At 48.5% G+C, this 21,043-nt stretch overlaps 3 protein-coding genes across 5 annotated transcripts; 2 read left to right on the top strand and 1 right to left on the bottom strand.

The window, feature by feature from the left end:
• Window positions 1-429: 429 nt before the first annotated feature.
• On the top strand, window positions 430-4,412 carry wdr12 (WD repeat domain 12). Its single transcript, XM_068719796.1, has 13 exons — window positions 430-575; window positions 914-1,008; window positions 1,397-1,491; window positions 1,654-1,760; window positions 1,870-1,985; window positions 2,082-2,236; window positions 2,347-2,392; window positions 2,477-2,562; window positions 2,686-2,826; window positions 2,951-3,056; window positions 3,202-3,334; window positions 3,837-3,909; window positions 3,994-4,412. The coding sequence occupies exons 1-13, from the start codon at window positions 535-537 to the stop codon at window positions 4,069-4,071; spliced, it is 1,272 nt and encodes a 423-aa protein (XP_068575897.1). The 5' UTR covers window positions 430-534; the 3' UTR covers window positions 4,072-4,412.
• A 520-nt stretch (window positions 4,413-4,932) lies between these two features.
• On the top strand, window positions 4,933-12,747 carry ical1 (islet cell autoantigen 1-like). Of its 3 annotated transcripts, none has more exons than XM_068719391.1 (15): window positions 4,933-5,048; window positions 5,847-5,877; window positions 5,966-6,119; window positions 7,462-7,534; window positions 7,956-8,079; window positions 8,166-8,364; window positions 8,453-8,578; window positions 8,662-8,760; window positions 8,838-8,923; window positions 9,406-9,458; window positions 9,640-9,684; window positions 9,816-10,007; window positions 10,336-10,635; window positions 10,724-10,819; window positions 11,018-12,747. In XM_068719391.1, the coding sequence occupies exons 2-15, from the start codon at window positions 5,870-5,872 to the stop codon at window positions 11,131-11,133; spliced, it is 1,671 nt and encodes a 556-aa protein (XP_068575492.1). In that variant the 5' UTR covers window positions 4,933-5,048; window positions 5,847-5,869; the 3' UTR covers window positions 11,134-12,747. The 3 variants fall into 3 exon arrangements, with proteins under 3 accessions (XP_068575492.1, XP_068575491.1, XP_068575493.1); XM_068719390.1 differs by having other exon boundaries at window positions 4,934-5,048; window positions 5,842-5,877; XM_068719392.1 differs by lacking the exon at window positions 9,816-10,007 and having other exon boundaries at window positions 4,934-5,048; window positions 5,842-5,877.
• A 180-nt stretch (window positions 12,748-12,927) lies between these two features.
• Window positions 12,928-20,983, bottom strand: fam117ba (family with sequence similarity 117 member Ba). The gene is made up of 10 exons (XM_068719892.1): window positions 20,973-20,983; window positions 20,012-20,098; window positions 19,766-19,857; window positions 17,649-17,887; window positions 16,682-16,765; window positions 16,406-16,516; window positions 15,641-15,784; window positions 15,325-15,532; window positions 15,081-15,219; window positions 12,928-14,981 (listed from the first exon to the last, which is right to left on the bottom strand). Exons 1-10 carry the CDS (start codon window positions 20,981-20,983, stop codon window positions 14,756-14,758), a joined length of 1,341 nt encoding a protein of 446 aa, XP_068575993.1. The 3' UTR covers window positions 12,928-14,755.
• Between the last annotated feature and the right edge of the window lie 60 nt (window positions 20,984-21,043).

The raw sequence follows: 21,043 nt of genomic DNA, 5'->3' as shown, positions 1-21,043 counted from the left end.
GATATAATTGGATATCATCTACATAACAATGAATGTTTATGGGGTGTTTTCTGATAATGTTGCATACTGGGAGCATTTATAAGGTGGAGGATTCATCATTTATATACACAAACTGGGACGTAGTACATTTTAAGTACTATTCTTATTGAAGATACGTGCATTTGAGTATTTAAATTACATGCTACTTAATGTAATAATGATAAGAGCAATACATAAATAAATATATAATAGCAACACACTCTCAGGGTTTATTTGTATGCATCACAGCAGAGTGAGTGCTTTTACTTTTGATACATAAAGTACATTTTGCTAATACCACCTTGGTCGTTCCTGAGGGCAGGCATTAATGGACGAGCGCAGATCCGAATCATCGCTTGGCTGCATCCGGGCTCAACTGAAGTTCCTTGATTTCGTACCACATGGCAGGACTGCACGAGAGTCGGCGGTGTTATGAAGGGACAGATTAGCTGCTTAGCCATACCTCAGATATCCATTGCCAGTGGTACGTTAGAGAAATATACAAGCTAACTAATCATGTCGCAGTTACAAGCGAGGTTCTTCACAGAGAACAAACGGTGAGCTCTTGTTCCCTTCAACGAAACGAACGAGAAAAAAGGACGGGAATGGCTAGCGGGTTGGCTAACGAGCTGTAACTTACAGTAAACAGTACGACACGACTGTTAGCCGCTAGCCTGCCGTTTACTCACGCGTGTGTACTGTATGTGTACTTAGCCTCTTTTTCACGGTTTGCCTCTAACACGTCGTTGCTGTTTTTAGCTAGTTGTTAGTGGATTTAGCTTGCTAATGCTAACAATCCCGAGATATGATGGACTGCTGTCCCTCGCATGTGTTACAGTAACAGTAATGTCTGTGTGTGTTTGATGGGAATAACTTGAGAACGTCTCTTTTATAGGTATGTTATAGATGATGTCCCATTCTCCATCCCCGCTGCCTCTGAAGTGCAGGACCTCAGCAATGTCATCAACAAGCTGCTGGAGGCTAAAAATGGTAAAAAGCACACTTTACTTTGAACATTAATAACATGTGTGTTTGATTTCTGGCACCCAGCTGAGGTTCCAATTCAAGTCTCTTAGTCGGCAGAAAATGTGATCTGAACCAAGTTTTCATTGATGCTGGGAAATCAATTTTTATGATTTATTACAATTTAGATCTGTGCAATTGATATTAGACCTATCGACATACAGTTTCACTGGTATAAGCCTATGCCTAGTTTTCTAAGATTTAATGTTATTCTTACAAAGCAACGGTTCTTATTATATGATTAGATGAGCCTAAATGATATCAAATGGTTCACAAAAGTCCCCGTACTTCATTTACTTCAAGAAATACTTCTCTAATATAACTTGAAGACATATATTTTTGTTTGTTTCCGCAGCGTCTCACAGCAAAGTGGATTTTGACTTCCTGGTCAGGGGTCAGTTCCTGCGAACGTCGCTGTCCACTCACATGGACACGGAAGGCATATCTACGGTATGACCGGCCTCGCTGCTTAGACCTGAGTGGATATGTTTTCATAGTCTTCTTCGTATTATAAGGAAGTAGAGATCGGCAGAAGAGAGAAGCGCTTGGTGGGATTGTCTGTGAACGCATCCTTTTGATATTTATGCGTCGGAGCGTCTGCCTGTGTTTCAGGAAGACGTGGTGGAGATAGAGTATGTGGAGCGGATCACAGCACCAGAGCCCGAGGAGTGCATGATGCACGATGACTGGATTAGCGCCATGGATGCAGATGCTGAATGGTAAGATGGCAGACACCCCACACTGGCACCAAGTCCACGTCCCAAACAAGAGCCAACAATGGGAATTGTTTTGCTTATTCGTATGTTGTTTTTGTTTTTTTCTTTGCAGGATCCTGACGGGGTCATATGACAAGACAGCCAGGATCTGGTCTTTGGAGGGCAAGGCGGTGATGACGGTGGCCGGACACGCGGATGTGGTGAAAGACGTGGCCTGGGTCAAAAGAGGTGAGGGGGGACGGGACGGAGTGGCGGACACATGGCTCCGCTTGTGATAACGGCAGCGTGTCTTAAAAACACATGTGTGTGGGCGTTTCCTTCCAGACGGTCTGACCTCTCTGCTGCTGACGGCCTCTCTGGACCAGACCCTCCTGCTGTGGGAGTGGAACTCTGAGAGGAACAAGGTGAAAGCCAGACACTGCTGCCGGGGACACACGGGGAGCGTTGACACTGTTGCGACAGACCCCACCGGCTCCAAGGTAAAGAGGGATGGATAGAGGGTAGAGGCACAAGGACGAGGATTTGTACAACACAACCCCCCTGTCAGTTCATTCTGTCAGTTAAAGCATTTGTGTTGCTCCCCATACAGTTCTGCAGTGGCTCCTGGGACAAAATGTTGAAGATCTGGTCAGCAGGTAGGTCGCCAGAGCAACTGATTGCATGTTAAGCATTACGGAATGAACATCTCCCAACATGCTGCAACCTGTTTCCCCCATCAGTGCCCACGGACGAGGCAGACGAGGTCGAAGAGTCCGCCGACAGGCCGAGGAAGAAACAGAAGACTCAACAGCTCGGCCTTACCCGGGTGAGTGGAGCTACTCTTCAGTCCGGCTAACCTGGTGATATACAGATGGGTGCATTAGTTAACAACTTGAATGTGAAGGGATGTCAATAGAAACGAGGCTCCCGTTTTGTCTCATGGACACAGACCCCGCTGATGACGTTGTCTGGACACAACGAGGCGGTGTCCTCTGTCCTGTGGTGCGACAGTGAGGAGGTTTGCAGTGCATCATGGGACCACACCATCCGCGTGTGGGACGTGGAGACGGGAGGAATGAAGACTACGCTGGTGAGAAAAACACACTGACGAGCAGACACTGGGTCAGAAACATCGGCCGTATATAAGACGTGGTCACTGTGACATTTTTGACGCTATTTATTTGTCCTATTTCCTGTTTTTGTCTTTTCTACAGACGGGCAGCAAAGTGTTCAACTGTATTTCCTACTCGCCTCTGTGTCGACGGCTGGCCTCCGGCAGCACCGACCGACACATCAGACTGTGGGACCCTCGCACCAAAGGTACCGCCGTGCTCTCGCTGCAGCAGATGCCTTCATGTCAAAGATCATTCTGTGCGCGTGTCCTAAAAATACACGACCATAGGTGTTTCTGCAGCGTCGTTTCATTTCCGCGGTCTTTCCTCGCTTTGCCTCTCCTCCTCTCCAGACGGGTCGCTGGTGCTGCTGTCCCTGACCTCCCACACCGGCTGGGTCACCGCCGTCAAGTGGGCGCCGTCGCACGAGCACCAGCTGGTCTCCGGTTCCCTGGACAACCTGGTCAAACTGTGGGACACCAGAAGGTCTGTGAAGCACGTGAATGCTTTGTAGAATTTGTATTCTACAAAGAAGTCAGCAACTTATTTCCATCAGGACTTAAAGGGACAGTTCGTTTGACACGCCCCCATGTGGAAAGAAGCAGGTAGGAGTACCGGCACGAGGCAAAGCATTGTACTGCCGCGGAGTCGCAGGTTAAACGATAACAAATCAATTACTTTTGACCTGAATTAGATTTCCGGTAGCTAATGAGAGCAAAAGCTGGAACATGATCCAGAATGTGTCGGTATGAAAGGTTGTCTTGGACGTGTAGTGCAGGACATCCTGTTACTTCCACACGGCTGAGAGTAAAGCGCTTCCTGTCTGGAAGAAGCTTCCTGTCTTTGTCAGAATAACATACAGTCTATAAAGTGCCTCCTCGTTCTACACCCACCGCATCTCAACACTCAAATCTGTCTTTTGTTGATACTGTATATTGGTATAATGTCCTCTCTGATAAAGCTAACGCGTTTCTTTCGTGTCTCCCAGCTGTAAGGCTCCTCTGTATGACCTGGCGGCCCACGAGGACAAAGTGTTCTGTGTGGACTGGACAGAAAGCGGAGTAAGACACAAATCTAGTCCCAAAGTAAAGAATATTCAGCCGTTGAATCCATGAAATCAATTTTTTTATGTTGTTTTTTTTCAGCTGATGCTGAGCGGAGGTGCAGATAACAAACTGTACACCTACAGATACTCGGCCTGCCCGACAGATGCTGGGGCATAGGCAGACAATAAGGACAGAGTGATGGACATTATCAGTGTTGTGACCGGCGGACGAAAGCGCCAGCGACTTGGGAGTTTTGTACAGCGGCAAACGTTGCTTGCTTTCTTCTTTACCGTTATTTTTAGCCCCTCTTAAATTTTACACATATTTTCTTATGGATTGTCTTTGTCTTCCTGTTACCCAAAGAAAACTATAAATTAATTTTGTCTCCTCAAATGTCTCTTCTATTCATGTTTCATTCATTAATGCTCGATGGAAGATTTTTGATATTTTGATGGTGGAAATCAATGAAAGTGTTCCACATATACAAACTATTATTAAAGTATTGTATTAGATTGTTATTGTTTGTTTCTTTACCTCCAATTTAGCTTAATTGACGGTGATGAAAGTGCAACATCAGTAAATATACCAGTCTATTGTGACATTATTCATGAAATATTGTTTGTTTATGTCTGATATATTTCACGTTACAGTGGTACATTATTATCGTCCTTGTGTTTTTGGCGAGCAAAATAAAACTTGTGGGAAACGACTTTTTTCCTCAGCCTGGTTTGACCAGAGAGGATGTAAAAACGAAGAGGTGTCACTAGGATTGTTTTTATTGTGCCACAATATCGAAGTGAGCTGCTCTCATTGACTCCATACACATTCAACACCTCACGGGCGTCAACGTATCATCCATGCTTGCTTCTGATGAAGACAACTGCAAAACATTGAACTTGAGGTACGAGAAATTCCGACTTGGTTGTTAGGTTGTCGTCCATTTTTTTCAGCCTGTGAATGGCTCCTCTTCCAGGAGACGATCTTCGGTCTTTACCTGGCCAGCAGCGCCCCCTTGTGTCCAAACGGCGCCAAAGCGACTCCGCATATCCTGTTTCTCTGACTCGGGTTATGACGGCTCTGTAGGCAGAGGAGGCTAGCAGAGCCGCGCCGCGCCGCATGGATGCTCGGACTGCGGGGACAAAACTAAAAGCGAGGTAAATGTGTACTCACCGACTTCAACTAACCGAGCGCAAACGAACGAGTGTCCCTGTCGAATGGCCTCGTCGCTTCGTTAAACGTTGTCATTGCCGTTGCTGCCACGACACCTGCTACAAGCTAAACTGCTGCTAGCGCACGAGCGCCTTCACTGACGTTCCCTTTTTCTCGACTACCGTTAGGTTTATTTCTACTTTTACACCGTTTGTCAAGTTAATTGTTTACAGTGTAGTTGCATTTCAGAAATGCAGTGTGTCTTTTGTTTCTTTCTTTCCGTGTCGTCGAGGCAGCCTTTCCTGTAACCGAACACCTGCTCGACAGCCAGCTGGTTCTCAGTTCAGGTGTCCGATCTCTCCGCTCCGAGAACCGCATCAGATTAGCTTCTTAGCCTTTAGCGCCGATGAGTTTTTGTCCAGCCACAGATCAGCCTCCACGATAACCGCCTCTAACTCGATTCTAGTCCAGTGGGGGAACAGCTGTCGGCTGTTTCCATGCCTGCTGCTGTGCCCTGTGTGTATCACACTCATGCATTTCATTCATTCTCTCCTGCGTTTCTATTAGTCTGACACTTTGAGTCAGTTTCACACCAGATCTTATCATGCAAACATCTGTATTATTCAACCAAGTACATAAGCCTGATGTTTGTTCTTAGGTGAGGAACAAGGAAACAACATGAAACCTTCAGCCTTTGACATCAGCTCCATTTTGCATTTCACAATATTAATACAATACTTTAATGTACTGTGGTGTTTAATACTTTAACACCACCCCTGTATTTCTTTTTGCTTCCAGAACAGATAAAAGAGGCTGATATCCAACGATGGAGGGGTATGTAGTAAAATGCCATAACTAGTAAATAGCATTCATGTTATTATGTTGTAAAACACAGCTGACTGAAGCCGTCTGGGTCCCCCAGGTTTGTGGGGGACATGCTCGGCGAGGACAGCTCGGTCATGGCCCGCATGCAGAAGAAGTTCTGGAAGACCAAGCAGGTCCTCATCAAAGCCACGGGCAAGAAGGAGGACGAGTACGTGGTGGCGTCAGACGCCGACCTGGACGCCAAGCTCGAGGTAGGAGCCGACAGATTGACTAGACGACGTTCAGCTGCAGAAACGCAAGCTCCATTTTTCACGTCTTGTTCCAGCGGTACTCGATGCTAAGCGCGCTATCAGGGACGTGTCTCTGATTGGGAATGTCCGACATGCGGAGCGCCGCAGGGAACCGTATCGGGGCCTGTAGTCTTCCTGGTCAGAACAGACCCCCAGCACACACGTGGATGAGATGACTTTGTCAGAACGTCAGCAGTGTGTTGGCACAAGGTGTCTTATTGTTTGCAGGGATCGTTTCTTGCCGTCTAGTCACAACAGTTCTAATTATACGCGAGACGTCTCGCACCACGCCGCGGCTGTGAAAGTCACGTCCGCAGGGGACAGTACGCTCCGTTCCTCGGCCTCTCGGTCGTTTCTCACCGGTGCAACGACATGAGAGCGGACGGTTTGGACTAGCTGGAATCTGTCTGGCATTTAGTCCTGACTGTCTGGTCCCGAGAGGCGGGGGGGGGGACGCGGTAGAGTTTCACCGAGCTGCTGGAGACGCACTGTGAGGCGTTTGTTCCCCTCGAAGCACGATCCGGCCCCCGTCTGTCTCCTTCCTGCTCTCATTGTCCCTCCACACATACCCAGTCTGACAGAGAGGTGTTAAAAGACACATTTTGGACACATTAAATACAGAGCGGGGTTGTTGTTTTTTGGAGCCGATCCGTCCTGTTGCTTTCCTCCACCTCCATCAGATTCCTCAATTAGAAAAGCAGAACTGTGTGTCTGTTTGTCTCCTCGTGCCTCTGTACAGCTGTGACTCACACACACAGCCAGTAGATAAACACGCTCCTGGTGAGTGTGTTGGTTCATGTCAAGAACACACACTCAAAGAGGTGTGTTGTGACGGAGCAGTGCCCTGAACGCGGCTAAAGATCTGACGGTGAAAAGGCGTTTGGCCACTGCTGAGGCAGACGGGCTGTTTATTCTGCAGTTAATCAGTAACTACACAAGTCACCTCCTCCCTCTCTCACAGTCTTGAGTGCGCTCTACTCCTTGATACCTTTCCACTGAATAACAAAGTCAGGGCTCCACACAAACTGCTTTTATTCCCCTTTGAGATTCAAAACCTCCTGGCCGAAAAGACGGCAGCGTTAACGTTTTTTTAACAAACTTAAAAACAAATGTTGCAGAAGTGCAATGCTGAATTGATGGAGTACTTTTTTTAAAACTCCTCAGAAGCTGAAGTTTAAGTTGGTTTCACCCGTTCCAGGTGAACCTGCAGCACCGTTACGGTATTAAAGAAGAGACGATCCGTGTTTAAAGATGGAGCCGGTCCGTGTGACGTATTCTAACCCGGCCCGTTTTGTCTCTGCAGTTCTTCCGCTCGGTTCAGTTAACGTGCACGGAGCTGCTGAAGGTGATCGAGAAGTACCAGCACCGGATCACACGTGAGTCCAAACTAGACCTACTCCACGACACCGCCTCACTGAATACAGGTAGTGTAATATAGGTGCTGTTTATTTCACACGGTGGAACGTCGGACAAATCAAGTGACTCAATAGAATCACAACGATCACAGCGGCTTTAAGTCGCTTTTGGGCCTCCACTGCTCAAAATAAGATTCAAACTGAGATAGGAGTATGCTCACCACACAGTTATGGTATGAGGAAGTCAACGATGAAACTTCTCACTCACTAAAAAGGTACTTACTGTGATTTAGGTCATCTCTGCTTTTCTTTATTTTTTTTTATTCATCCCCTCTGGGGATTTAGTAAAACCTCGAGATTACCACGTAATCAGTCGTTCCTCCTTCACGCCACCGTGTCCTCTGTGGACACGTGGGACCTAAACTTTGAGCCGTGTCCCCAGGCCTGTCTCAGGAGGAGAACGAGCTCGGCCTGTTCCTGCGCTTCCAGGCCGAGCACGATCGCACGAAGGCCGGCAACATGATGGACGCCACCAGCAAGGCCCTGTGCACCTCCGCCAAGCAGAGGTCAATGAAGCCGACGCGTTCAATGCATTCCAAACTACCGTGAAGTTTGTTTTGCTGACTTTCCCACATTTTTATTTTCTCCATAGGATGGCGCTCTGCCCGCCGCTGCACCGCTTGCACCAGGAAGTGGAGACGTTCCGGCGGCGCGCAATCGCCGACACGCTGCTGACGGTCAGCCGCATGGAGAAGGCCCGCACCGAGTACAGAGGGGCTCTGCTCTGGATGAAAGATGCCTCCCAAGAACTGGACCCGGACACCTACAAGCAGGTGGAAAAGTTCCGCAAGGTGGGAGGACGTTCGTAGACCCTCTCGCGATGATGTAAAGCACGCGCGCACGTTCGTCATCCTCTTGTTCGTCTCTCTCCGTCGTCAGGTCCAAACCCAGGTCCGAGGCACGAAGAGCCAGTTCGAGAAGCTGAAGAACGACGTGTGTCAGAAGGTGGACATGCTGGGAGCGAGCCGCTGCAACATGCTCTCCCACTCCCTCTGCACCTACCAGGTACGTGTGTGTCAACAGTTCACTGTGGCTCTGTGCAAGTGTCTTCATCTTCACCTTTTTATTCAGTGCATGTCTTTTTCCAGACCACTCTGCTGCAGTTCTGGGAGAAGACGGCCCACGCCATGTCAGGAATCCAAGAGGCCTTCCGGGGTCACGTGCCGTACCAGTTCACCACGCTCAAGGTACTTCAGGTTTCAGAGGCGGGACGGCGGCTGAAGTGTCTCCTCGTCACATTTGACCGTGTTCTTCCCTCGCACAGGACCTGCGAGACCCACTGGAGGAAATAACAGAGGCGCAGCAACGAGAGGATAAGAAGGAGAGGGCTCTGCAGAGCCACACGGACAGGTGAGAGGACACACACACACACACACACACACACACACACACACACACACACACACACACACACACACACACACACACACTAACACACTCCTGTCTTCATGCTTCTCTCCTGCCCCGTCATCACTAACACACACACTCTCTGTTGCCAGACATTTTTTTTTTCCCTTCTCTATAATTTCCCCTCGCCGTCTGCTCTTTTCTTTGTATTCTTGCACACAATCACCTCAGCTATGTCTTCATCAGTGACGATGTCATGACCGTGTTCTCTCACAAGTAAGTGGAGCCGCTTTGTGCTGATGGCTAGTGACCCACGCGGTAGTTGAGGCTCTTAGAGCGGTACACCTGCAGTGAGACTGCAGCTCCAAATCTAATGGAGGCCACTGCATCGCTAAAAATAGCAGCGCCTCGTCTCGCCAGCTAGATAAGGCACTTTCTCATTTTTTATTTTTTTTCCTCCCCCTCCTCCCTTCCTCCTTCCTCAGTCTGGTGTCCTTGGATGACGACAACAAGCCATCAGGAAGTGCCTCTGGAGCAGGTATGTGCTGCCCCCTGTAGGCTCATTCTGCAGGAAGACATTAAGACATTTTATAGACGTGTCATGAAAATAATGGTACTTTAATCAATAAATGGATTCACTTTGACTAAAGCCAGAGTTAATGTGGTTCACTGTTTAAAATGATGATTTATGAGTGTTTTTCATGTGCCCTCTTTTCTAGACCCCGCCCCCATCAGTGATGGACAGAGACAAACCAGTGACGGTGGTAAGTGTGTGTGTGTGTGTGTGTGTGTGTGTGTGTGTGTGTGTGTGTGTGTGTATAAACAGTACAGATGTGTGAGTTGGGACTGTTGTCGCTGACTTTGGGCCGGATGCCTCTTGGCTTTATGACCTCAGCGCGCCACAACACTAGCACACCTGCTGTAGACCTGTACGACCTCAGAGGACCGCCGGATGACGACCTGATGCTCATGGCCTGTGACCCGCCTCGGCCGACGGACCAGCCGCCTCCTCCTCAGGGTGGAGACTCACATGAGCCCTGGGGCTTTGGAGGCCTCCAGTCCAGCCTGTTCCAGCTGCCTGCCTCCGGTAAAGCGGCCCGCTGTCTCTCCTACCGCCTGTTGATTCTGACTCACTTTGCTTGGCTGTGGCACAGTTTCACCTCTCCTGGGATTTTCTATGCCTCTGCTTCCTTTTGCACTTTGGATCTGGATTCAGTCCGGCTGTCTGAAAGCAAGAGGCTTTGTTTCCTTCACTTAGCGTCTTCTTCACTCCTGAGACTCATCACTTTGACATTCTGGGCTGACCATTAACTGATGATTTAGGGCGTTGGGGCAGCTGTGTTGACATCTCAATACTTCAAAAATATTTTTGGAAATTTCTCATCAGTTTCTATTTTTCACTCCCTTCCCTCTAGGTGGGGATCTGCTTTCAGGGCTGGGACCGGAGGAGGAGGATGGCGAGCGGGGCGACATGGCCTTCCTCAAAGACCTCCTCAGCCCGGGCCCCGGGGCCGCCGACGAGTTCAGCAGAGAGTGGCAGGACGCCTTCGGGCTGTTCGACTCTCCCAGCGTTCCTCCACCGAGCACGGGGGCAGCAGAGAGTGGGGCAGCAGAGAGTGGGCCGGCGGCGCGACCGCCCTCCGGCCCCCCCAGCCCCCCCAGCCCCACGGGCTTCCTGCCCTCCCAGCTGCTGGACCACAGTCTGAGCTCCACAGGTCAGCCACACTGCGCTCCGCTGGAGGGACGAGCTCGCCGCGGCACGCCGACCCCCATCGCTCTCATCACTCTTTCTTTGTCTCCTAGGGTGGTCGACCCCGCCTATGTTCCAGGCTCCGCCCCTGCAGCCTCCTCCCGGGCAGAGCCAATCAGCTCAGCCGGCCCCAAGTGCAGCAGCTAACGGTTCGCTCTCCCTCATTACATACATGTACATTAGTCCCGTAATGTTACACCAGCTGTGTGTTCATTTATTAAGTCCAATTGACACCGCGTAATAAAGCAGGCCCTCATGTTAGTTCTACATATTCACAGACACAGTTCCAGTCAATCTCATCACCATGAAACCAGTTGCTCAACTTAAACTTTCTTCTATTGACACAGCTGCTCCAGGTGGATCCAAAGACATGTCCGCCTGGTTCAACCTGTTCGCAGACCTGGACCCCCTCTCCAACCCCGACGCCATTGGACGCTCCCCGGATGAGCTCCTCAACGCCTAGAGCCGTGTGTGCGTGTGTGTGTGTGTGTGTGCGTGTGTGTGTGTGTGTGTGTGTGTGTGAGAGAGAGAAAGAACACACGTTGACAGTGGAACACACATGTTACCAGGAGGTATGTGTACATATCCATGTTTTGTGTTACGCTGGAAGGCGTTCTCTCACTGGATGAAGTAAAGCGCTGTGAGTTGGTGAACGCTCTCCTGCAGCTTCGTCAATGACTCCTTTTAGTCGTCGCGGAGAGAGAACGTTTGGGTTGCAGGTTTATTTAGTTGTTTCCTTTCCGTTTTGTTCGTGTTTGCGTTGTTCGGGTGTGTCTGTTTGCCGTGTGCACACATCACAGGGGACCCAGGGTGTAAAGAAAACCATTTACTGCTTGGTGGCACATGATTGTCACGTATGAATGAAGAGCGTACGCTGTAAATATGTTGTACGTTGTGTATGTATGAGGTAAGAACGCGCCCTGAGACACTGATACAGACCCCTTCACAGACTCCGGATCTTGAAGAGTCCACCTGTTTGATATGTAATGTGACGCTTTATTGATCTCCCTCAGGAGAGTTTCTGTTTTCTGGTGAGCCGTCTGGGCTCCGGATCAGAATCATGGTGCCATTTTGACTGCCTGACCTGGAGTCAGATTGCAGGCACGGCGGACATTCACACTGTCCAAACTCCGCTTCGTTATGTTTAGTTCGCCGTCGTTCGTCTCAGATTCTACCGGCTCTGAATGAAGTGTGGGTAAAAATACTAAATCAGTCCATGCGCCGTTCAGATTCCACAATCGCAAGTCCCAAGCCAAGAAAAATGTGTGAAGGTTGAAACATTAATTTTGTTTTAAAGTAGGACACAGGATTTAATCGTTTTGGGTTGGGTGGGTTATTTAAGTCCTATAAATCTGCAAATAACAGCATTAAACTGTATTTATTTTCTGATTATATAACCGTTTGTGTTTTGAGAAACTAAAGTAACACTAAAATAACTAAAATACTGTATTTTTTAACTGTGTGGTGTATTTTCAGAATTCACAGATGGATTTATGAAATCTATTGTTTTATTGGAAAAGAATCAACACTGGAGAACTGTTACCATGTCATGGAATGGATTTCTGATTTGCCTGATGTGGATTTAATTTGTATATTTAAAGGAGAAGACGACCAACACTTTATGAATGTTTCCAAAGTGACCAGCTGCAAAATGAAGATGCAGTCGGGTTTCTAAAATCATATTATGGAAAATATACCCAAGTTGTTGAGATGTGAATATCACGTCCACATGTGCACATCTCACTCGAGGGAGTAAAGGTGATCAGAGTGCATCATGGGAAACAAGTAAACTCTGAAAAACACTTTTTATACAAGCTGCATATTATGATCTGCTTTTCTGGGGGAAATACTACACTAACTGTTTCTTTTTTGTTTTTAATGTGACACGAGGTCATGTATTATGTATTCTACTGTCAACTCTTCATTTACACACTTCAACAAAAAAAAGAATGTATTTCTCAAGTCAATCACAAATGCTTTATTTAATTCAACTATGCCTTTTTATTTCACTCAAGGGGTTTAACAGATGAAAACTTGGCAGTTCTGTTTCCAATAAACTGGACAAGCAAACAAGGAATCATTGTGTTGAGCCTCGTTCCAAAAATGCTGTTTATCCACTTTGAGAAAGAAAACAAGTTGAAATAAATCTGTAGTTCCACGTGTATGAATCTGCTCTTTTAAACTACTTTTTATTTTTGTAAACAGACGTCTTTTTAAAAAAAAAAATTCACCAGCACGTGGATATCTTATTTTGGAACAGAACTCTCCATCTCTTCACTTGTTGCGTTTGAGAAAACGCCAAATCGGGTCACCGAATAAATGACATCCACACGTCTCTCTACTTTCTACTCTGCTACAGGTTTCCATCACTTCCCGTCGCGCGAGACGCTACGCGGATAGCAGCTGTTGGTTCGCACCCTTCGCAGTAGACTTGTTAGTGTGCGCTGAGAAGTTAGTACATCTTTTGTGTGTGTCCTATTCACTACAACCTGAGATGGACGATGTAATCTATTCTTGGTTAAAATTCTCTGGCGACCCAAATTACACTCCCGATAAATAAATACATTATTCACAATAATGAGACGTGTAGTAATTCACAGTACTCAGCGGAGAAGAAGCAGAAGGGGAGGGGGGGGGGGGATATGGTACAATTGTTGACTCAGTCAGATACATATCGTTGTCAGTCGATGATTCAAACACAGTGTGCCTCGTTATTTACACAGCCAGTACATTCCTATCCCGCCGTAGCAGGCACAGTCGAGTAGTGATGACGATTACAGGAGGAAGGGGGCGGAGCACGGAGAGGCCGGCGACCGACGGGTCATGTGACCGCAGCTCGGATGTCAATCGCGATGTACGCGCGTCATTTTTTGTTGTGGACCCACGTGGTCCGCTGTGTATTTGGGTTCGCCGACCTCTCCGTGCTCGAGGCCCTCGCAAGCCAGGAAAGGGGGAGCCTTTCCTATGAGGACGAGCCGAGCCCCCCCCCCCCCCCCCCCCCCCCAGTCGGGACACATTTCACGACACTTGCCGAGCAAGACAGAAGAGAGAAAAAAAAAAAACAGCATTACGGTGGCCGCGAGGGAAAGACAAGGAGAGCGAGAGCGGGAAAATAAATAAGGAGGAACAGAAGGGGCGGGTGGTCGTGATGGACGTGGAGTAAAAAGGGAACGTTTTTTTTTTAGCGAAGGCTGGTTAGTTAGGAAGGAGGGGGGCAGGCGGACACAGGTGGAACACTCGCTGCACACGTCATAGCCCTGGCCCGCGTTTCCCATAGATACACACACCGGCCGGCAGGGGGGCGGGAAACCAGCTCGCTGCTACCAGTACCTGTACCAGTACCAGTACAATGGCTGATAAAACGTCTGAATTTAGGTCACAGGTGGTCTAAACACTGGGTTGTTTCTGTGGACCACCTCACTTGTCTGCCTTTCTGTGTGTATCTATGGCCGTCGTAGTGGCGACATCACGCGCGTCGTGCTAGAGAGACGCACGCGACCGGAGCGCTACGCCGGTTTAGCGAAACTGAGCGGTCTGAAATATCAGGCACATTTATTTTTTCCAACTCCTCCTTGTTCGCGACCGTTCAAGTTTTGCTACGATATATCTGGCAGCACCAATAAATTAGCCTCCAAGGAAACCAGCGGCCCCCCATTTTTTTTCTTTTTTTCAAATAATGGAAGGCATATTTTACATATCAAGAGAAATAACTACAGATAGAAAAAGAGATATGTCCGTGGAAAGGCGCCATGGTATAATACGATGAAATAAAAGAGTCTGTCCTTTTCGCCCCTTTTCTCCTCCCCCGAAAAAACAGGAACATAACCAGCACTGAAGGTAGAAGAAAGCGATGAAATGTCAGCCGCTGCAGGACTCTCAGGTCGTGGTCGTCTGAGGAGGAGAGGCAGTGGGAAGCGCTTTTTCAACAAGAGGACATCAGAGAGAGCTTAGCTGGCATGCTAAAGGCATTTTTTTTATTTATTTTTTTTATTTTTTTGGAGCAGAAGGGTTGTTTCTTAGTAAATGTTTTCTGATTTCGTAGAGGGGGCGGGGTTTCTTTTTGACTTTAAAGCCCCCGTGGGCCGTCAGAAGCTCTCGGGCTCCTCCAGGAGGCAGGGCTGGGTGGACAGAGGCACGAGGGCCGGGGACAGGCTCCGGAGGCCCACCGCGGAGCGAAAGCTCAGGTCCGGGGCGGGCAGCAAGGGCTTGAGGATGCTGACGAGGCAGAAGGCGGAGCCGCTGTTGGGGATGAAGTTGACCTTGTTGCGGTCGGGACACAGGAAGGGCGGGATCGCCTGCAGGGGTTTGGGCCTGGAAGCACACGTGCAGGGAGACATTTAGCCCCCACATCAACAAGTGTAACGATACAAGTGGTTACAAGAAAAAGTGTGTTGAACATCTTCTACTCACATGGTCTCCTCGGACACTTTCACCTTCTCGCAGCCCTCCGGAGGCTCCCTCTTGAACATGTAGCTGTTGTTGGGTCTGGGGGAGGCGGCGTACTTGGGCAGCGGGGAGCAGGGGCCCAGCTCTGAGAAGGGGGCGGAGACTGGAGGTCAAAGGTCGCGGTGAGCAACAGATCACGCTCGAGGAGACTTCGGCAGGGCACGTGTACAATGTGTGGTGTGTGTGTGTGTGTGTGTGTGTTAGTCACCTTTGTCCTCATAGGGGCTGCCTCCACTCGTGTCATTGAGGACGGTGAGGTAGGAGGGCGAGATGGAGTCGGGGCGGCTACTGCTGTTGCTATGGTTACCACTCAGGCCGCCCCCCGAGGGGGTCTGCGTGTCGATGCTGCGGGTGCTGCTGCTGCGCTGCGGGGGGACCGGTGGGGGTGCGCGGTGCCCATCTGGGACATCCTGTGGCTGTCGCACACACAAATGAGGTCACAATAACAACGTAGCACCGGGGGCTTAAACCCCGGACAGTGGTGGTAAAAAAAAAAATGTTTTTGTATTTCTCTCAGAACTCACCACGATGGTCTCGTCCTTCTCAGGCGTGTCCCGGATGATGATGCGTTCGATCTCCTGGTTGAGGCCCTCCACGCTGTTGCGGAAACGAGGGGCCGATGACTTGGAGATGGGGATGGGTATCAGGATGGTCTTGGGCATCGGCGACTACAAAACACACACAAGGCCCGAACAGTTCACATGGATTCTGCACCTGTTTACAGTGAGACTTCCATTCAGCTGCAGTGAGCAGGAAAAACCTAAACACGTGCTTCATATATCTGTCTTATTGCTCCGCACACAGGATGAAAAACAGCTGCACTTGTAATACCAACATAGGTATCCATAAATCATAAATATATGACAAATTACAGCTCCATAACTTAACAAACATGCAAATGGCATGTTTTGTAAAGGGGAGGGGAGCTCTTCATCTATTTAAAAGCTCCTGCTAGCTGGTGGCTCTTTGTATCAGTTAATGAGCTTTTGTCAAAGCTATTGTGAGAAAAAGAAGGAAAAAAAAAGTTGCACGATAACTCCAGCCGGTCGTCCTCTCTCTTTGTCTCACGAGGAGGCCCAGAAAGCAGGACAGCTGCACTCCGGCAGACTCCACGGGGAGCACATGACCACCGTCACTGACACGGCCACATGACAGGAGTGTGTGTGTGTGTGTGTGTGTGTGTGTGTGTGTGTGTGTGTGTGTGTGTGTGTGTGTGTGTGTGTGTGCCTCGTCCGTCTCAGAGACGGAGCCACGTGGTTTCCCTCAAGCATGCTGTCTCTATTGATTACCTGCGACTGGATGATGGTGTGGCTGCCATTGAACGGGGACTTGCGGTCTTTATCCCTCCGATGGCGGCTGCTGCGTTTGCTGCGCTGGAGCTGTTGACGCAATTTGGCAATCTGGAAAGCGAAGGTTTAACAGAGAGACATATAGATGTAAACAGACACGGTTAGAGGGAGTTGTAACTGCCGCACAATGCTCTGAAAAAGGCTTAATTGCGAAACAGAAGGGACCCTTTCGGTCCGCCTGTGCATTTGGGCCGTAGATTCAGGAAAGAGACTGACCTCCTTGAGCTGGTCGGTGCTCCCACAGGAGGCCGAGCGTTTGTGAGAGCCCCTCCTCCTCTCATCTGCCCAGGCCCTGGGGGTCTGACACACACACACACACACACACACACACACACACACACACAATATGGCAAGAGTTAAATATCAAACATACAAGCACAAAGCAGCTAAACTCCCCCCAAAAAACCCAGACCTGGATTCAACAACCCATCAATAATGCAATCCATCGTTTGTGTTTGGATGCCTGCATTGAAGGGGGCATACTTAAACACGAGGCCAGTCATAACGTCCTCTTTCTCTAACGTCAATTTTGTGAGGAATGAGGAAATGTTGTCTGAAGCGATGTCAAACCACAACGGAAACAGCCGAGGCGGTTTAGAAACGGACCGAGATAAAGACAGATCCTACAGCTTCTGTTTGACCCGAGTTAGTCTGATGATGCAACCGTCTGCAATCCCTCTTAACCTCTTTGCATTGATCATACATCTTGCAAGCTTCCATCTTCGCTTTGCTTCAGGTTGCCATTGACGGCAACATCAGTCTGTCTGACTGTCAAATAATTGCTCCAGACGGGAATATTTTAGCAACTAGTAGATGATTGTTATGGAATTTTTGTAAAAAAAAAACATTCATGGTCTCCAGAAGATGAGTCCTCACTCATCTTCTGGACTTTTCTAGCACCTTCATCAGGGGAAGATCTCTATGTGTCCAATAGTTTGGCTTATTGGAGATGTTAGCATGCTAACACGCTAAACTCAAACCAACATGGGAAACATTATACCTGCTAAACATCTGCATGTTAGCAATGCAGTTGTGAGCATGTTAGCATGCTAATGTTAGCATTCAGTTCAAAGCACCCTGTGCCTAATTAGCAAATGCTAGCAGTCACACACACACACACACACACACACACACACACACAGACAGTACACCCCCCCCCCACACACACACACACAGCTCTCACCTGCGTCGCTTTGTCCCTCATGTAGGGGGATTGCAGGTGCTGGCTGTCGTCCTGAGGCCGGGGACCTGTCAGGTGAGAGCCAGCGAGCGCGCCCTGCGAGGGCCACAGCTGGACGCGATGGCGGGAGACCGAGAGGAGAATGAGGAGCGGTGAGGCGCTCAGCGGGACAGGCGGGGGTCGCAGGAGGACGCGGGGGAGAACCACGGGAAGATGCGGGACGTTAAGGCCACGGGTGCCGTCTGAAAGAGAGAGAGGAGTCGAGGTGAGTCAGGTCTGCCGTGCTGATGTAAACAAGTTATTTGTCGACACATGGTAAACACATCAACACACAGCTGGCCTGCGGGATTAGCTCGTGGCTGTCTGTCTAGGTTTGTGTGTGTGTGCATTTGTGTCTATGAGTGTGTGTGTGTGTGTTGCCAGATTGATGTTAATCCGTCCTGTGCTGGGTAGAGCAGATATGCCCCCCCCTCTGAGTCTCACACAACCCCCTGGTTAATGCCATTAAAACAGCTTAAAGCAAGGGAGGAGGCACTGAGGGGGCAGGTGCTGGTTTCTGCCCGACTGACCCGGATTCAGAGCTGCAGGAACATGTTTTTCCATGGGTGCACGGGTCCACTGACACCCATGGGCCCTTGCGGGGTATCAGCCGGCATCAGCGAATGAATTTTAGATTTGCATCGGAAAACAGACATGTATAAATACACCCATATCCTTAAAAACCCTCATGTTGGCTAAGATTGGCCATTTAAACTACTGCTCATACCAGAGCAAGTGAGGCTGTGGCAGCAAAACTCCTGAGTGTATTGAACAGAATCCACTCTAATTCAATGCAAAGCACCTGGCAGCGTAGAGATTTTTATTTTTGTAGAATGGGTACCACTGAAAATCGACATAATCCAGCACATGCAGCATGGAGCCATACGCACAAACACACAGCAGCATCGACTGGCAGAGCTGGCCCAGGAGCTAAATTTGGCAGGGGGGGGGGGCCTTGACCAGCACACATCACTGTTGCTAGGGAACGGGGCCGACTGATCTTCATTAACACTCAACCTCGCTTGTGTGTGTGTGTGTGTGTGTGTGTGTGTGTGTGTGTGTGTGTGTGTGTGTGTGTGTGTGTGTGTGTGTGTGTGTGTGTGTGTGTGTGTGTGTGTGTGTGTGTAAGTAAACAGGGGTTTGGGCATCAGAGGTCCAGCAGCAAAATGCTCAGCCGTCTATATTTTAACTGCTTTTCCAGCACTCCTCTGCAATGTCCTGAAGGCTGGCAGCAACAGCAGCACTGGTGGTACTAGTAGTAGTAGTAGTAGTAGTACTGTGTTACCTGGTAGTATTTCAGGTTTGTGGGGGTCCCTTTAAACCAGATAAGCTCATAACACTAGACAGACCTTAATTGATCTGCCAAGAGCAAAAGTGGGACAGTCAACTTGCACAGAAAGTAGGGATGTAAATCTACTATTCTCACCATTAATCGTATAACAGCCCAAATTGATGCCCTTCAAATTGCTTATTTTGTTCAACCAAACAGTCCAAAACACAAAAATAGTCAATTAACTATGACACTATTTACAATACATCATAGTCGACTGAGAAAACCAGCAAATATCTACTGAAAGAAGTCAGAAACAATGGACTTTTTTTGTAGTTGCTTTTGCTTAACAAATTAAATGGTGGTTTCATTTTCTGTTGATCGACTAATCAATTCATTGATTCAGCTCTAGTTTACACACACACACACACTGCCTTTGCACACTGCCTTAACTGTGCAATTTTGAATGTAATGTGAAGAAAAGTATCGGAACAGGAAGACTTAACAGCCACACAAAATAAAATGTCTACACTTATCTTGCAAATTGCTGGGTTTTACAATACAAAATAAGGCTAAAGCATAGAAAATGCTCCCTGAATATCAAATCTCCATGCAATCACATGCACATAATAAAAGACAATTTTGTTTACTGGGAGACTAGCATGCAACCCCCCCCCCCCCTCCTCCACATGATATAATCACCATCATCAAAACATACTCCGTGCTAGTCCAGACCTAAACTCCACATAACAGCAGAGCATCGTCCATATTGGGATTAAAATGTGCGCGCGTGAGGAGAAACCCCACTCACCTGCAGAAACGTGATGGAGCCTCGCTGCATGCAGAGGGGCATGGAGGCAGCACCCCGGCTCCCTGTTGATATCCGCCGCTACTCGAAGGCGTCAAAGACGCGGTGGGAACCGACGGGGCAGGCTACAAGTGAGGAAAAGGCCTCTTCGATATAAACACGCGGACATAGAAAAATATAGTAAAACGTATTTCGTGGAGACGGTGGTGATACAGGAGGTGTCAAAATGGGCGTTGCTGTGTTTCGCACCCTGCCTCCTCCTCGTCGTCGCGGATGGATGTTTTTCTCCCCCCGGCTGATGCGGCACGACGGCTGGAGCGGCCACCGAAACGCTTCCTGGTCGAGGAAGAAATTAGTTAAAAAAAAAGAAAAGCGGAAGGTGCGCTGTGTCCCGAGGATGTCGGGAAAACGACGGAAAAATAACAAGAGGGACAGAAAATACAGAAGGGGATAGAAAGAAGAAGGCGGTGATGCTGAGCTAGCCTCGGTTGACACGACGGGAGAGGTACCAGTGTAAAGCGCGTGGTAGTAAACGCGGAAACTTCCGGTCGTTATTTTCAAAGTAAAAGTCCTTTTCTTTTTATTCTAATGGTTTATTGTTTGTGCTAATGTACTTGCAATGTACTATATCAACTGACATTACATTATTTAAAGTGGGTCCATTTCCTGCTGTATTTTATGACATTAAAGCCCTATCTTAATGTCAGACCGCCGTCATTCAGTGACGTGTAAATTTACGTGTTGTATAATTTTTAATTAATGCGTTTAATCCAATTACCACTCAAACAAATCAAATAAACAAAGAGCAACTCGAGTGGGAGGAAAATGAGGATTAATATAACTAACATTAGCTTATTGTTACACCTTGTGTAATACAAAACAACTAAAACAATCTTAAATGCACACTAACTTTTATGTCATTTTGAATGGAAGTCGGTCAACTTCCGGTTCGGTCCCGGTTGCCTCTCGCCGACTTGACGCTGCCGAAGGAGCTCTCTGACGTAGCGCACCGAACGCTGCGCCGCTCGTGCTGATGCTGCAGTTGCTAGGGCGCGTGGAGCAGACGGCGGCGGGTAGAAAGCGAGGTAAACAAGATGGAGAGAGGAAATGTCTCCCTCGTGTGTCGACGGTAGCGACTGACGGGAGGTCTGGCAAACGTGTTCTACACGACGGGGTCCACATTTAACACGTTTTGGACATTTCGTGTCACCTGTACGCCATTCTGCCGCTGCCCTTGTCTCAGGTATGTTGTACAAAAACTAATATGGCTCCCGAAATAGC

Source organism: Cebidichthys violaceus, unplaced genomic scaffold (assembly GCF_023349555.1).
Source record: "Cebidichthys violaceus isolate CVI_PGR_0920_01 unplaced genomic scaffold, fCebVio1.0.p SCAF_24, whole genome shotgun sequence".
NCBI classification, from domain to species: domain Eukaryota; kingdom Metazoa; phylum Chordata; class Actinopteri; order Perciformes; family Stichaeidae; genus Cebidichthys; species Cebidichthys violaceus.
Note: the sequence above shows the minus strand (reverse complement) of the source record. Positions and strands in the feature narration are given on the sequence as shown.